Below are 15,863 nucleotides of genomic sequence, written 5' to 3'. Positions count from 1 at the left end.
AAAGTTAGGAACTTAAAAATAACCAAATTCAACTCTCTCATCTTATAGATGGGGAAAATGGGGGCATTGGCAGGTCAAGTGATTTGCCCAAGGTTACTCAGAGATCAAAGAACATAAGAATTTGAACCCAGGTCCTGCGAATCATGTTGGATTTAAGTCATCACTCTTCTCCTCTTTCTTTTTTTAGATAATAGATTTTTACTCATTGGCTCTCTCCTCCCTCCACCTTTCAGGAAGTCATTCTTTATAAGAGTAGTATCAGACTCAAACAGAAACAGATCTCTGTAGTCAGAACAAATTAACCATCTATTTTAATTGTATTTTTATTTTGTTAATTTTGTTTGTATTTGTTGTATTTATTTTATTTTGTTAAACATTTCCCAGTTACATTTTAGTCTGGTTGGGTGCACTGGGATTTTGCTAGCTATTGAGTTTGATACCTCTGGAGTATAATCAATAATTTAAAGAGAAAAAGAAAAGAAAAAATTCAGCAAAATTGATCAATACATTGAAAAAATATGACATCAAAAACAATGCTCCTAAGCTATGAATCCTATACTTTTGTAGAGGAGTAGAAGGCGATATCTCCTCATATTTATTCTTTGGTTGATCTTAAAACATAAATTGTTGCTTCTGATTTTGCACCATACATATTTGATCGCTTTGTGTTTGTTGTTCTTTCCATTTACATTGTTGTTATACCATTTTCTGTCTCTGCTTATTCCATTTTGCATCAGTTCACAAATCTTCCAAAGTTTCTCTGTATTTGTTGTTTTGGTTATTTCCTACTGCACAGTAATATTCCATTACATTCATGTACCACAACTTCTTTAACTATTTGGGCATATAAGGAGTTTTTCTTTTAATCAATGACTCCTTGGAATTATATGGCTTTTTGTATTTGTATAATTCCAAATTGTTTTCTAGACTATACTGAGTCACAGCTCTACTAACAGAGTATCAGTGTTCCTGTCTCTCCAGGATTGCCCCTCCAATGTTGATTATTCCCATCTTTAGTCATCTTTGGGCAACATGAAGGGCAAAAAGTGAAGGCTCAAGATTGTTTTGATCTGCATTTCTCTAATTATTGGTGATTGGGAATATTCCTTCCCATGATTGTTAATATTTTTATATATTTTTTGATAACTGTTCATATCCTTAGACCAATTGTTTATTGAGGAATGACTTTGGCCTTAAGTACTTCTGTTGGTTGTCTTTATATCATGGATATAAGTATATATTCTCTTGTCTCAGAAATTTAATACTAAGATTGCTTTCATTTTTTTTCCATTTTTTCCCAGTGTTTCCGGTGCTTCCATAAATTGCTTCCATTTTCATCCTAAATCTTTTAATTTTGGCTGTGCAAACTCCCTGCAAATTGAACCTACTATAAGGTCACCATCTCCCATTATAGTATGTAACTCATGAACAAGCTCTTCTATCTATAAAATACTATCAAAAATCTGTTAGTCACTGGACTTTTTTGTTAATTCACATCAGTCTTTTGAAAGTCTTATCTTCTTCTTTTCATTAAATGTCATCATCAGAAATCCCACAGAAAAGGAAATGACTTCAAATTAGTCAGCTTAAGGGCCAGTGTATTAAGTTTATTTCTCAGTTAATACGATTTTCATATTCAGCACCCCTGCTCCCTCTAGAAAGGTGTATTTGTATTTTCAATCAAAATATAGTGCAACAAAATGTGATCTTTCCACTGCCCAAAAAGTCTATTTCTTTCTTTAGCAGAGAGTGTTCTATAAGATATCTAGGTACTCAGACGGTCAAAGGCTATTCTTGAAATCCTATTCTCTTTTAATAAGATAAATGACAGAAAATTAGTCTGTTTGTTTTGCCCTGCTATTACTTGTTATAGCAAGGAAGTGTTTTCCTCTCATATTACTTCATTAATAATAGGTAGAAGGAAAAATGTTTTTTCCTTCTTAATGTAACATGAAAATATTTGTGGGCTCAGAGTCTTTTGGGTCAGTCAAAGGGCTGAATTAGAAATGACTTCAATCATTAATTTCATAATGGCACAGGAGGTGATGATGCTCCATTATTGCTCTTTACAGATCCCTACTTCACCCTTTCAAAACAAATTTTTTACACTATTTTACAATAAATTTCAAAAGAAGTTAAAATAACAGCAAAGGAGTTGAGACTGAATAAGTAGGCTGCTTGGATAGAACTTTGATTAATCAGTTTTCAACCTCTTAGAGTCTCAACCAAATTCCTTCCAAATTTCCATAGAGGAAATCAACTCAGACACTCAAATGGACCTGTGATCTCACTGATGTGGCTATGATCTCTAATAATGTAATTATAATCCAAAAAATCTTCTATCCTGTGCAACTTTTGACCATGTCCTATAAGTTTACCATGGTGGGGGAATAGGGTGGGAAGTTCTTCCAATGTCCTAAGTGCCTTTTTTTTTCTTTTTTTTGCTTCCTTTTGACACCAGTGAAGCAACTGGTGTTCATTGGTTGCCTTGTGACTAGACAGTCTTACTTTTGGCTTACAGATTTCTTTGATGACATTTTAATTTTCTTTCTTCAATCAAATCAAATCAAATCTCTTGATTTAAATGTGTTTCAGGCTGTTCATACCCACCACATACCTCTCCATTGCTCTATGGATAAAATGCATTTTCTATTCCCCAGAGGCTGTAATGTTCTATTTGTGCAATACAAATACGGGTATACTACTGGTATTAAAAACAAAACAAAACAAAAAACCCAAAATGGCTTTGCTGTAGGGCAGAAAAAAAAAGTTCATAAAAATAACTAACTTCCCAAAGGCAATGTGTTCATGGATAATTTAGGTTATCCATGTTACAATGTGGACAGGCCACCATCCACTTGTTTTTTTTCTTTTGGGTGGATGATTAGGTTTACTTTTTTAATGATTATAATCTCATGTTCCAGCACTGATGCAATCAGTATGACTTCATCTGCATTCAGAGACATCAGTAGGATGTCATCATAGAGAAACCCTCTTCAGATTAGATTTGATACTGATTATCCTTCATGGTGATGTCAGATGTGAGCAGATATCTTCATGTTTTATACTAGTAGTTATAAAGCCATAACTACACAATAAGTGCAGTTATCTCACTTGTTATATCTTTCAAGGAATTTCTGTATAATTTTGATATAGGTACAGGAAACATCTTTTTGGAAGAAAAACCTTGATGGTGGCTCTTTGCTCTAGGCAGACAACAAGGATTTATTAAATCCCTTCCCTGTGCCTGGTGTGGATTCAGCAAAAGGTATAAACAGTCTCTTCCCTTAAGGAGCTCACATTATAAAAGGAGAGACAAACAATAATAAATAATGTTAGCGTTTATATAACGCCTCCTATGTGCCAGATACCACTGTGCTAAGCATTTTACAAATATATCTCATTCAATCCTCACAACAACCTTGTGCTGATATTATTGCCATTTTACAGTTGAGGAAACTGAGGCAAACAGAAGTTAAGTGATTTGCCCAAAGTCACACAAGTAGTAAGTATCTGAGGCTGAAATTGAACTCAGGAAGATGTCTTCCTGACTCCAGACCCCGTGCTCTATCTACTGAATTATCCAGCTGCCTCTGATAAGAGAACTGGTATGTATAAGATACAGGGTATCCCAAAAATGTTAGTGAAGTTTTCTGTTATTAAAAGCTGAAAACTTTACTAAGATTTTTTTGGGACACACTTATATACAAAGCAGATGGAAGATAATCTTAGAAAGAAAGACATTAGCAGTTCATGGGGGAAGAAGAGATCTCCTGCAGAAGGTGGGATTTAAGCAGAATTTTGGAAGTAATCCAGGGAAAATAAGAAGCAGAAGAGAGGGGGAGGAGCACATTTCAATCATGGGGAAACAGTCAGTGTAAAAGTAGAGAATATAAGAAACAGTGTAAGGAGATGGAGTAAAAGGAACGGTAAACAGTGAGTAGGTCAGTGTGGTAGGATTATAGATGTATATGGAGATCAGTTAAGTGTAAGAAGACTAGTCAAGTAGGAACAGGTCAGTTTGGGAACAGCTTTCAATGCCAAAACAGAAGGTTTGATCCTGGAAGTAACAGGAAGTTAAGTTACTTTTATAAAATAGTAAATTAACAGTAAGTATAGTGGGAACTTGTATTCTCTACTATCTTCCATGGTGGCATGAAGGGAAACATGGCCTACTATAGAATATTGCTTCTAAAAGTTTCCTTGTTGCTTTATAATACCCTTTTCAAGGATGACTTTAATGCATGGTATAGACTGAAATTTTATAAGAATATTTATATGGAAAATAGGCATACAGATCAGTAGTTGATGTTCTGTTGATCTTCCTTTCTTCGTAGTTATTAAAATATTAGATTTTTTTTACCTCTATCTTTCCCTCCTTCTTCTCCTGTAGACACCTTGAGTGACAATCCCTCAAGAACTTCAAAACTGTTATCTCCCATATGAAGTTCCTGTATTCTTGATCTATTTTAGCTGTTTTTCCCTTTCCCTTTTTTGTTTTGTTTAAGCTTTTAAAAAGGGGTATGTGCTGAGATGCTATGGTAAGAAGGGTTAGTACAAAAATATCACCTTCTCCAAAAGTGTGAGACATACCTTCCCACAAGTATATTGTTTAGGGAAAGTGGGCTCAAGCTAAGAGAGAACATATGGCAAAGGGGTAAGGGTAAATCAAAGCTCCTGACTGGATGAAAACTCTTTTTTCCCTTCCTGGAATCTTTAGGAAATTCCCTTGAAATGTATGTGGCTCTTTTCCTGGGTCTTGGGGGTAGGGGTCATTGTAGAGTCCTAAAATCACTTCTTTCTGGCTAAATGCATTATTTGTTATTGGTCTAGCATTTCTGATGACTGGAGAAGGGAGGAGTTTACACTACTTCTTGGCTCACTCCCCATCCTCTACCCCTCTTTACTGTACTCTGGTTATAGCCGCAAAGTCTAGAGCTTCAAAGTACTGCCAAAGCTAAACTGTTTTCTTTCACTGATACACTGAGGCCTACCAATCTCAATACATTTCCTCACTGGATTTTATGCAATGGTTTGAGGCACTCAGCTTTTCACATTTCGTTTGCCTTTCACTGATTAATTCAACATCAGTGCTTAGGAATTGTTTACATTTAGTTTATACATTTGACTGTAAAATTTTAGATAGCATTTTAAGTTTTGCAGAAGGCTTTAGAAATACTATTTTATTTAGTTCTCATAACAACCATGGGTGGTAGGTGCTATTATTAATCTCATTTTATATAGGAGGACACTGAGGCAGACAGAGGTTAATTGACTGGACCAAGATCAAACAGTGAATAATTATCTGAGGCTGGATTTGAATTCAGGTCTTTCTGACTCTAGGCCTGGCACTCTATCTAGTGCTAGTCCACCTAGCTGCCTCAAATGAAAGAATTCTCATCTGTCGGAGACAATGGGCCAGAGAGCATCTCATTAGATACGTTTATGCGTTTGAATGAAACGCCTCTTTTATCCTAGGCTTGGTTGGACCCCTTAACAAATGTGTGGAGTTGCCTCTCAGGCAACAGCTGAAAGCAAACTGGGTGGTCCTCAGAGCTGATGGGCACATTTATTCCTTGTATCATTTTCCTTTATCCCCTGATAAGTTTGTAGAGTAAATCAGATCCAATTAAGTTAAAAATTCTATGGATGGATCAGGTCTCTTTCTCCTCCTCCCCATCCCATGTAAAACTGCACTCATTTATCAGTGTGAGAATCATTCTTCCAGCTGTACAGATGAGGAAGCGGAAGCTTGGACATCTTAAGCAACTTGCCCAGTAGTGAGGTAGGATTTAATATAGCTCCCTTCTCTTCCATGGAAACTTCCCTCTTTTAACATTCTCTCCCCGATTTTCAAGTCTTCTAATGTACTGTTTTTATTTCTACTGCTAACAGTGTCCCAGATCCCCCCTTTCCCTTTAATACCATCTGAACCTCAGTCTCCTCGACTATAAAATGGCAATAACAGCACCTGTGCCATTTGTGTCATGTGTGTATACATATACAAACATGGATGTTTATACATGGATGTATTTGAGCTGCGATTTCTGATCTTTGCTCTTTTCAGTGCTTTTTCTGTCTCCTCTATTAAGTATTTCCATGACTGTATCCAAATGCAATACCTTTATTTTCCTTAACAATTAAAAGTCATAAAAGTTTCTGCAGCTTTTATCCACCTGTCTTCTCTTTGTTGCTCTTCTGGTTCCTCTTAAAATTTCCTTTGGATGCCACTGCTTAGTTAAGTGTTTTGTCAAGATTTCTTTAAACTCTTCTTTCTTTCTTTCTTCTGTTTTTCCTGTTTTATTATGTAATATTGCTCATAATTTTCAACAATCTTCCATGAGATTTTTACCAAAAAATGTATATGTTAAACTAGTATTGCCCTTGACTGCCATATTTCTCCACTTAGAGATTAAGTTAAATTTTTTATTTACTATAGCAATTTTCAGACTCCTTTGATCTCCTCATTACCATAACTGATTTATATATTAACTTTCACGTAAAATTACTGTAATTGGTGTCACTATCCTTTCTTCACTCCATATATTACTCTGGGGCATGAATTTTAACTTCTTTAAATAGGTCTGGTTGGAGTTGTCTTAATTCTCATCTTTTTTTCAAATTTAATTTTTTTTCTACTTTGGTAATAATTTTGATTTTTGCTCTAACAGTTTGGTGGTCTTGACCATATATAGATAGCTAATTCAGGAAAGATTCCTAGGTCAGTAATGATTCATTTACTACTTGGCTAAAATATAATAAATTTCATTTTTATAATTGTCTTTTCTACTAAAAAAAAACCCTCCTTTTTACTATTTTGAATCTCACAAACTTCAACAAATTTGAACTTAAAGAACAGATAAAGAATATTACTTATGAAATGATAAATACTCTGCACAATCTGTTTGGTTTTTGTTTTTGGAGGAGGGAGGGTTATATCTCAAACTTAGCATGGGGTAGTTCTAACACTGCCCTGCACTTGTGTCCCATTCTAAACTTTCTTCTCTTTATTTTAATTACTCAGTGACACAATTTTCTTTCTTTTCTTCTATCCCTCTTCTCCTTCATTCCTCATGAAGTCCCCCTTGATCACAAAGAAGTACCAACAGACTACACAAAGCCAAACATTGGTCATGTCTGGAAAAAAATAAGTACGCCATATTTTGCTCCTCTGCTCCATTACCTTTTCTGCTAAGAGGTAGGCAGCAGTTGGCTTTTGGAGTTACAACTGGTCATTGTTTTCATCGTGGCTTTTTAGATGTTCACAGTTGTTTTACCTTAAAACACAGCAGTTAATTGTTAAATTGTTCTCTTGCTTCTGCTCACTTCACACTGCATTAGTTCAAAAATATCTTCTGAAATTTCTCTGAATGTCTTTTCTGTCATTCTTATGGTATAAAAATATTCCATTAATTCACAAACTATAATTTTTCAACCATTCTCCAACTGATAGACACTTCTTTAAAATTCTTTGTAACAAGTTCTTCTACAAGCATTTTTTACCTAAGTCATTTTTTCTCTTTTGATTTCTTCATGATTTAAGCACTATAGTAGCATGTCTGGGTCAAAGGGTATTTGTCAAGTGAATTTGGGAGTATAGTTTTAAGTTGTTTTCTAGAATGGACAGACTAATTCAAAACTCCACCGAAAGGACATCAGTATGTTCCTCCTCTCATATTCCGTTCAGCAACTGCAATTTTCTTTTCTCATAATCTTTGTCCTTAGCCCAAGAGTTGGAGTCCCTGAATACTACACTACTAAGGACAGCCTTGAAAATTACATGTTGAATATGCTCAAAAGATAAAAGCAAGCTCTACACAATAGATATTTGCAGTTTGATGTACATTCCTCATTTTCTCACTTACTATGCATATGCAAATGTTCACTGTATTTTATGTTTGCTAAGTTCAGAATTTAAAAAAAAAATTCAACCCCATTCTCGCCCCACCCAAACCATCAACATTGTTTGATTACTTGTATCTCTAGTGTATCTAATGTGTTCCACTGATTAACTTTTCTATTTAAAAAAAAAATCAGTCCCAAATAGTTTTGATAATTATTGTTTTGAGGTTCAGTTTGAAATTTGGTACTATTAGATAACTTCCTTTTCTACTATTTTCATTATTTTCCTTGATATTTTTGATGTTTTGTTTCTCAAGATGAATTTAAAAAAATTCTTTTCCTAATCCTGTAGATTAACTCTTTTTTTTTAACTTTGATTAGCATGAGAATGAATTATAAATTAATTTAGGAAGTATTTTCATTTTTATTATGTTGGAATGGGGCAACTATGAGCAATTCCTATTTCTCCAGTTATTTAGGTCTGTATTTCTGTAAAGAAAGTCTGTAGTTCCTTTCACATAATTACTATATGTCTTGGAGATATTTTACATATTCTATAGTTATTTTGAAAGAAAATTCAAAAACATATCTTCCTGAGGGATTTAAAAAATAACATGTAGTAAGGCGGATGGTTTTTATGAGTTTTTTTAATATCCTGTTAAACTCCTAAAATTATTGTTTAATTTTTTCATTGACTTTCTGTCATTCTCTAAGTAAACCATCATGACATCTCAAAAAAAGTAGGAATTGTTTCTTTCCTGTTTATTCCCTCAAACTTTGTGTTGTCATATTGCTTCAGGAGGCATTTCTAGAACTGTAGAAGATAACAACGCTGAGAAGAGGGAGCTCTCTTTACCCTTGATATTGATGAAAAGGCCTCTAGTGTTTCTCCAAAGATAATGCTAGCTTTTAGTTTTAGATAGGTAGATATTATCTAACATAGGAAAGAAGGATCTATTTACTCCTAAGCTTTTTAATGATTTTGAAAATGTATTTTGTCATAGTTTTCTTTTATTTTGTCAATTTTCTGCATCCACTGAAAGAATTATGTAATTTTGATTATTTGTTATTAAAATAGACTATCAAACTCATGCTTTTTCTAATGTTGAACCAACTCTGCAATTTTGGCATAAATCTGCCTGGTCATAGTGTACAATCTTTTAAAAATGTCATCGTAACCTCACTGCCAACATTTTATTCAATAATTTTGAATCAATATTCATTTGCCATATCTATAATTTTAATTTTTCCTGCTTTAACTCTTTTCTAGGACCATGTCTTTCTCAATATATGGAACTTGGTGGCATAACTTCTCCTACTTTGTTTCTTTTTAGAAGGGCATGCTTACAATACTAGGTAAGCATAATCACTGTGAAATGAAATTGTTGCCTCAATTTCTTCAGTTCAGAAAGTACAACTCATTTCATATCAAAAGAGTTTGGTCTAATTCTTCACATGGGAGAAATAAGATTAGATAAAACAAGGGGATGAAGACTGTTTATTGGTCACACTATGAGTTAGATGGACAACAACCCATCAGGACATGTACCTTGGGCAGATGTTAGAAATAGGTAATCACCTAAGTCCAGAACTGAATAGGAGGAAGAGAGAAGACTGTATTGCCTTTGAAGAATTATGCAATGCTTTAATAATAAATTTCTTTGTGAAAAGGTCCATATTTTTAACATCTATATTTTTCTGGTGTTAGATAGTTGTGAATCATGAAATAGCACAATTTCTGAACAATTAACTTGAAAAATCACTGAGAAAAATGGAGAGGTGAATAGAGAGTTTTTGTAAAGATGAGAATATTGGCCATTAAGGTAAACTCAGAAAAACTGGCATGTATGCCATAATTACAATGCATACTCTTAATTCATTGTTAAAGTTGAATAAAAACTAAATTATCCACCTTATTTTAGCCAGAAAAGGCATCCAATAGTGAGTACTTGAGTAGGCACATATTAGCATACTAAAGAAATGCTTTTTGAACTGAACTAAGAATATTAGATCTGAAAAGAGCTTACATAGACCAACCAGCCTAATGTCCTCAAATTTCAGATGAGGAAACGGAGATCTAGAGATGTTAACATGCCACTTCATCAGACATCTTTCTCCACTCCTTCACTGATTCTTAAGCTTCCTTCTTGTGTATTATCTTCCTTATGAGATGATTGCAAAGTGGTTTATTTTGTTTTTTTGGGGGGGTTGTATTTGTATCCCTGACACTTAGCACAGTGCCTATAGAGCCACTTAATAAATATTTGATTGACTGATTTTCTAGAGTTGGCAGGAAATTTAATTTTTTGAAAGTTTTCCAATAGTATATTAACAATGTATTTTAAAAAGACTTTTCATGACTACAACAAACCAAGTAGATATATAGGCAAGAGTACACAGAGACCTTCATATATCATTGGACTTTAGTTGCCCACAGACAATGAACCAGTGCATGACACATGCCAACAAACTACAGGTTACACAAGTGATCAATGATAGTTTGTGGCCAAGAAGTGTCATAAAAGATGTCATCGATGACACATATGACTGGGAAGTGTGATGGGTCAATCAGGAGGTGAGAACAAGGAACAAGAGACGCACTGATATTCTCAATGTATTAACAACAACTACAACAACAAAAACCTAGAGAAAGACCACTAGTGTTTTGAATAGGGCCTCCAATGAAAAATAAGAACAAGAATTACACAGGATGAGAAAGCATGAGAAGCTGCAAACTACACAGTGGAAATACTATCCATGTTTATCAAATTAAAGATCCATGAAAGAATCAAAAGTGTAATTTGAAAAGGATACCTGAAGTTCTATGCAAATAAATTCCCTAAACTTGAATGATCCCTAAAGTAACTGAGTGAAAATGTTCTCTACATTCCTCCCCCACCTTCAGACCCCACCAATTTTCAAGTGTTTAAATCATAATGTGTTCTTTGTTCATTTCTGCACAGTTCCTGAAATATGTTGAGATATTGTTCCCAAGTAAAACTTATTGGCCTTCTTGAAAGTTCACCAGCTGCAACCCAGTGACTTTGATGGCCTAAGCAACAGCCTTGGCATAGCATCATGGAGGAGCCTGTGGCTTTCCTCTCCTTCTTCCAGCTGAGATTGGTATGTTGATGCAGGGGGCCCAAGGAAGATACAGAAGGAGGGAAATTGAAAAAATAATAAACAATAAAATATAAATTACAGAAAGCATTCACAAAGCCATCATGATTCTATTATCTGGCCTTGAGAAGGAATTTTGTATTTTCTGTCAAACTATGCAGAATATGCATTGTAAACATTCTGCACCCCCAGCTCAATATTTTCTTTCATGACTCAAGAAAGACAAGAGCTGTGTAATAGGAATGTCAAATGACAGGGGTCCATAGATTCTGGTGGTACAAATCAGGATTACAGTGCCCCACCACAGGAAAGATCCTTGTTAAATGAATGAAGAAAGGTCTTGATTTTAACTCAATGCACTGATATTTCTCCTCTCTCTCTTTCTTTGTTTCATGATAGTTTTTGAAGCAGCTGATTTTGTCCATATTTCTATACTACTAGACAGTAACCATGAGAGCCACTGTCAAGGCTTGCCACTGACAAATACTGGCTTCGGTACAGGCAAGTCAATTAACTGAAGGCAAGTGCCTTGAAGGAACTCTTTAAGATTCAAAGATACATTTTAGTTGTCACTGAATTGGTAGAAGGATTTCCCAAACCTGGAGTTCACCACACTGATGAAATCACAAGTCTGGACCAGAACAAAGCGACCAACATGCACTTTAAGTCTGATTTGTCATTCCTTTCACCATATTTGTGCAAAATGATAAGAAATTTTCAAAAGGGCATAGCTTCAGTCATTTTTAACTGATTTCAATGGAATTTGTTACTTGGATAGAATTTAGATAGATTTTACTAACTAAATAAGAATGATCAGATTTTATTCAGTCTCCTACACTGGGCTCGAAAAGCCAGTGTTATGAACATTATCTTTTGGGCCCAAAGGACATTTTGGAGGTAAAAAAGGGGTGTATTTTTTAAAATTTCTTACTAAAATGTTCTTTGTGGAATGCTAAATTAATCTTAAAAGAGGGTTTAATTCTTAGGGCTACAGAGAAGAAAAATGACAAGTGAAATGAAAACCGAATAGCATTGAGGATAAAAGTGACTTGCCAAATTTCACGAGGATTAATTTGAAGGTTACCCCCTACCTTTGTGAAAGCATTGCCCTCCTGTGACGAGGGATTCTGCCAAATATTTTTAATGCTCCAATTAAAACCTGACCTCAGACTTTGTGAAAGGCTCTCATATTCTTCTTCTCAGAGCTTCACAGGCAGGGGCAAAAAACATCCTGGCTGGAAAGGCTCAGGCTTAGTGATTTGCCATCTTTGGATTCCGAAGTTCACTGTGGCCGGGCTCAATCTGTGTTTAATACTGAGCATGTCTGTCTTGCTATGCTAGGAGAGGTACGGAATTGCTCCACAGGGGCAAATCTATACACAAACACAAATGATTGACAAATGGTCAGAAATCCACTCCCAAAGCAAGCAGACTTACACAATAGTTTTCCCAATGTAAAAAAATGATTTCTCCACAAATTCACGGACACTGTGGACTTCACCAGTAGCAATGACAAAGTCTTCTGGCTCATCAGTCTGCAACATTAGCCACATAGCCTAAAGAAAGAAAAGTAAATATAGGCTGAGCATGACATTAGATGTCTTCTATCATATATGATATTATATTACCACATTTCTTACGTATAGATAACCAGACATGGTTTCAGACAATAAGGAAAATGGGCATGGTTTCTACAGGGGGTGGTAATTGGCTTGGTGTAGAACTCTGAGGAGAATTACTTCAACTATATCACACTGAAGAAAGAGTAGCTGAAAGATTTTATCCATTTTTCCTTTTATTCCATAGCCAGAAGACAGGCAAAAACAATATGGAGTTAAAGTGCGAGGAGGAAATTTTTTTAGCAGTGAAATGATTAATTTTAAGTCTCAGGAACCAAGCACCTGAAGGATTTTGTAATGCAAGGAAACCAGGAATTGTGTAATAAACTGTGGTGCTGAGTTTTGTAAAAATGAAATGTCTGATATTCACAGAAAAAAAGTAAAAGTCATATCTAGTATGGCTAAGTATTTTCATAAGATAGCATTCAAAGTCAGGTACTCTTCTTGCGTGACCACATATCTAAAATTAAAGTTAATGTTCCACAACACACCAAAACGACTCTCTATCTTCTTCCTTTAAAAAGAAATGAAGAACCAAAAATCAAATATGTGAGTGGTCCTTATAAGAGACAAACTAGCAGTAAAAGTCAGAGTCAGTTCTAAATTGACAAGCCTAATTAAAATGTTAATTTCTATAGCATAAAGACTTCCTATCCTTCCGTTATCAAACCATCCTATAGACTCTAATGGCTTTTATATTTGTATTGCATTGAGAAATAGGTTTTCCTATACCTCTGAATAAGGTTCTATTTCTTTGAATTTGTGAGCTGTAGTGCATTTGTAATTACTTATGAGCTGATAAAAAGTAAAGGGAGAAAAGTAGAGAATCTTCAATGATTAACAATGACATGAAACAACAAAGAAACCCAACCAAATCTTTATATTCATAACACCACCATCCGCCAACAGATATTCTGAATAACTCAACTATTCAACTTTTTCTTCACATGGTAAAACAAAACAAAAATAAATCTTAAACAAAACAATGTTAATAAGAATCTAGATTCTAGTGAATATTCTACAAATCAGAGTTCATCAAAAGATTTGAGAAGGTTCAGTTTCTCCTGGACATGCCACTTGAACATTTTAATTTCTTTTAACCCAAAGTGTTAGGTTTGTTAGGTTCTATCAGCTTCAAGGAAAAATAAAACTTTTCATAGAGGTATTATATTTGAAAATCTTTTATGGCATTTTGTTTTTTGTATCTTTCATTTGTGGAAGATTTTAGAAAAATACAGAAGACAGGTCACTGGGTTATATCACCTATGCCCTTGACATTATCTTCAGCTTGGGGATTTACCATAATTGGACAATGGAAACTGTTTTAGTTTTCAGTTATGTAATGATACCTGTATGACTGACAATATATTGTTAGCTGGGGAAAAGATGCTTTTATTCATATTATCATAGAACATCTCAAATTTTATTCTGAATCAAGAGGTCATGGAGAATGATTAACGTTACAAACTCCCTTTACTATTTTTTTTTAAAATTAGAATGATGGCATAACTAGTAATAAAGAACTTAAGTAAACAAAATAATTACATATATGTACATATAGACAGGTAGATACAGGATGATAGACAGAGAGATTTCTTTGGTTGTCACAAAGAAATTCAACAGGGAGAATCCCATGCCAACTTCCCTAAAGATGAATTTGTTTATTTAATTTATGCGTTTACAACACATTCAAAATCCTCAGATACTTGCGAGCTATGTAGCCTTGGGCAAGTCATTTAACCTATGTTTGCCTCAGTTTCCTCAACCATGAAATGGGAAGAATAATATCTTTTATCTCCCAATGTTGTTTTGAGGGGAAAAAAGAGATATTATATGCAAGGCATTTAATACAGTTCCTGGTACTTAGTAGGTGATACATAAATGATGTATGATGATGATGATGATGATGATGATGATGATGACATGTTTCTTCGAGGTGCAGCTTGTGCCACCAATTTTGCAAAAACTTCCCATATGCTTCCAGCTAAAAGTAATCTCCCCTTACCCCTAAATTCCTAAAGGACTTTGCTTAGCTCTCTCTTTTGCTACCAGAATATCCTACCTTGTATCATACTCAGCTGTGTACATGTATCCTTATAGCAGAATATCAACTCCATGAGAGTAGGGGCTATGTTTTTTAAAAAATAAAGTCATAGAAATGGATGAGACTCAGGTCACATAGCCCAGTCATTCTAAGAATTTCTTTACAGTATTTGCACTAAGCGAATGACTTCACAATAAAGACAAGGAAGGGACTTCAGGAATCATCTAGTTCAATCTTTTCTCAAACTTAAGATGTATTAACTATTGACTCTCCAAATGCTGCAATGGCTTTTGGCCAAAAGCAGCAACATTCTGGTCTGACCATTACACATTGTTCATGCCCCAAATATTCCTCTGGGTAACCCAAGAGTAGCAGGCATTGTTATTCTAGTTTTATAGATAGGGAACTGAAACACAGACTTACCTATGATTTGTATTATCACATAAGTATAAAAGAAAGTAAGAAAATATTTTGGCTATATAATGAGAAGATGTGACTTGTCAGAAAAGACCATGATATTGGGAAAGAATGAAGGTAAAAGTAAAAGGGGCAGTGAAGGATGAATTGAGCAGATAGAACAGATGCACAGATAGATAGATGGAAACAATGAACATGAAGTTGAACAGACTTTAAGAGATAGTAGACGATAGGAGGACCTGGTACGCTATGGTTCATAGGGTCACAGACTCAGAAATGACTGAATGACAGAAGAAGAAGATAAAGATGAAGTTGAAGGAGGAGAAGAAGAAGAAGAGGAAGAAGAAGGACAAAACACTACCACCTAAAAAAAGAAGAGCACTCTTTTTTCTAAAATATTCTAAAACAACTTAGTGCTATTGGAATATGAACCTTCAGGTATATCTCTTGTGAAAAATGATAGTTCATTCACATTTGAACAGATCTAACTATCTCCTCTCATCCAGTGCCTTTTGACCATATAGAATATTGGGAAGATAGGTGCAACTTATGACTGTAATGAAATGTGAAGATCACTGGTTATATTGGGCCAGTCACTCTCTAACCAATGGGCTTTCCCTCACTAACCTCCCCACCCCACCCCACCCCAAACCCCAAACCAGTTCTCTGATATTTAAAATGTTTAATTCATTAAAGACTTTCAAAAGTGGCAAGAAAATAATAAATTCTGATTTGGAACAAAATTTATATATACATATTACTGTTGCATCAGATGAAATAGGACAGTTATAACTGAAAAGTCACTATTCTTCGATTTGTAA

The 15,863-nt window shown here is 34.7% G+C and overlaps 1 protein-coding gene across 3 annotated transcripts in view; it reads right to left on the bottom strand.

The window, feature by feature from the left end:
• Nucleotides 1-15,863, bottom strand: part of GMDS (GDP-mannose 4,6-dehydratase) — a 761,839-nt gene that overhangs the window by 124,970 nt on the left and 621,006 nt on the right. For all 3 annotated transcript variants that reach the window (XM_072606894.1, XM_072606892.1, XM_072606893.1), the window contains one exon: nucleotides 12,400-12,518. In XM_072606894.1, coding sequence (XP_072462995.1) covers nucleotides 12,400-12,518 — 119 coding nt within the window. The remainder of the gene's footprint in view (nucleotides 1-12,399; nucleotides 12,519-15,863) is intronic.

This window comes from Notamacropus eugenii, chromosome 4 (assembly GCF_028372415.1).
Source record: "Notamacropus eugenii isolate mMacEug1 chromosome 4, mMacEug1.pri_v2, whole genome shotgun sequence".
NCBI classification, from domain to species: Eukaryota; Metazoa; Chordata; class Mammalia; order Diprotodontia; family Macropodidae; genus Notamacropus; species Notamacropus eugenii.
Note: the sequence above shows the minus strand (reverse complement) of the source record. Positions and strands in the feature narration are given on the sequence as shown.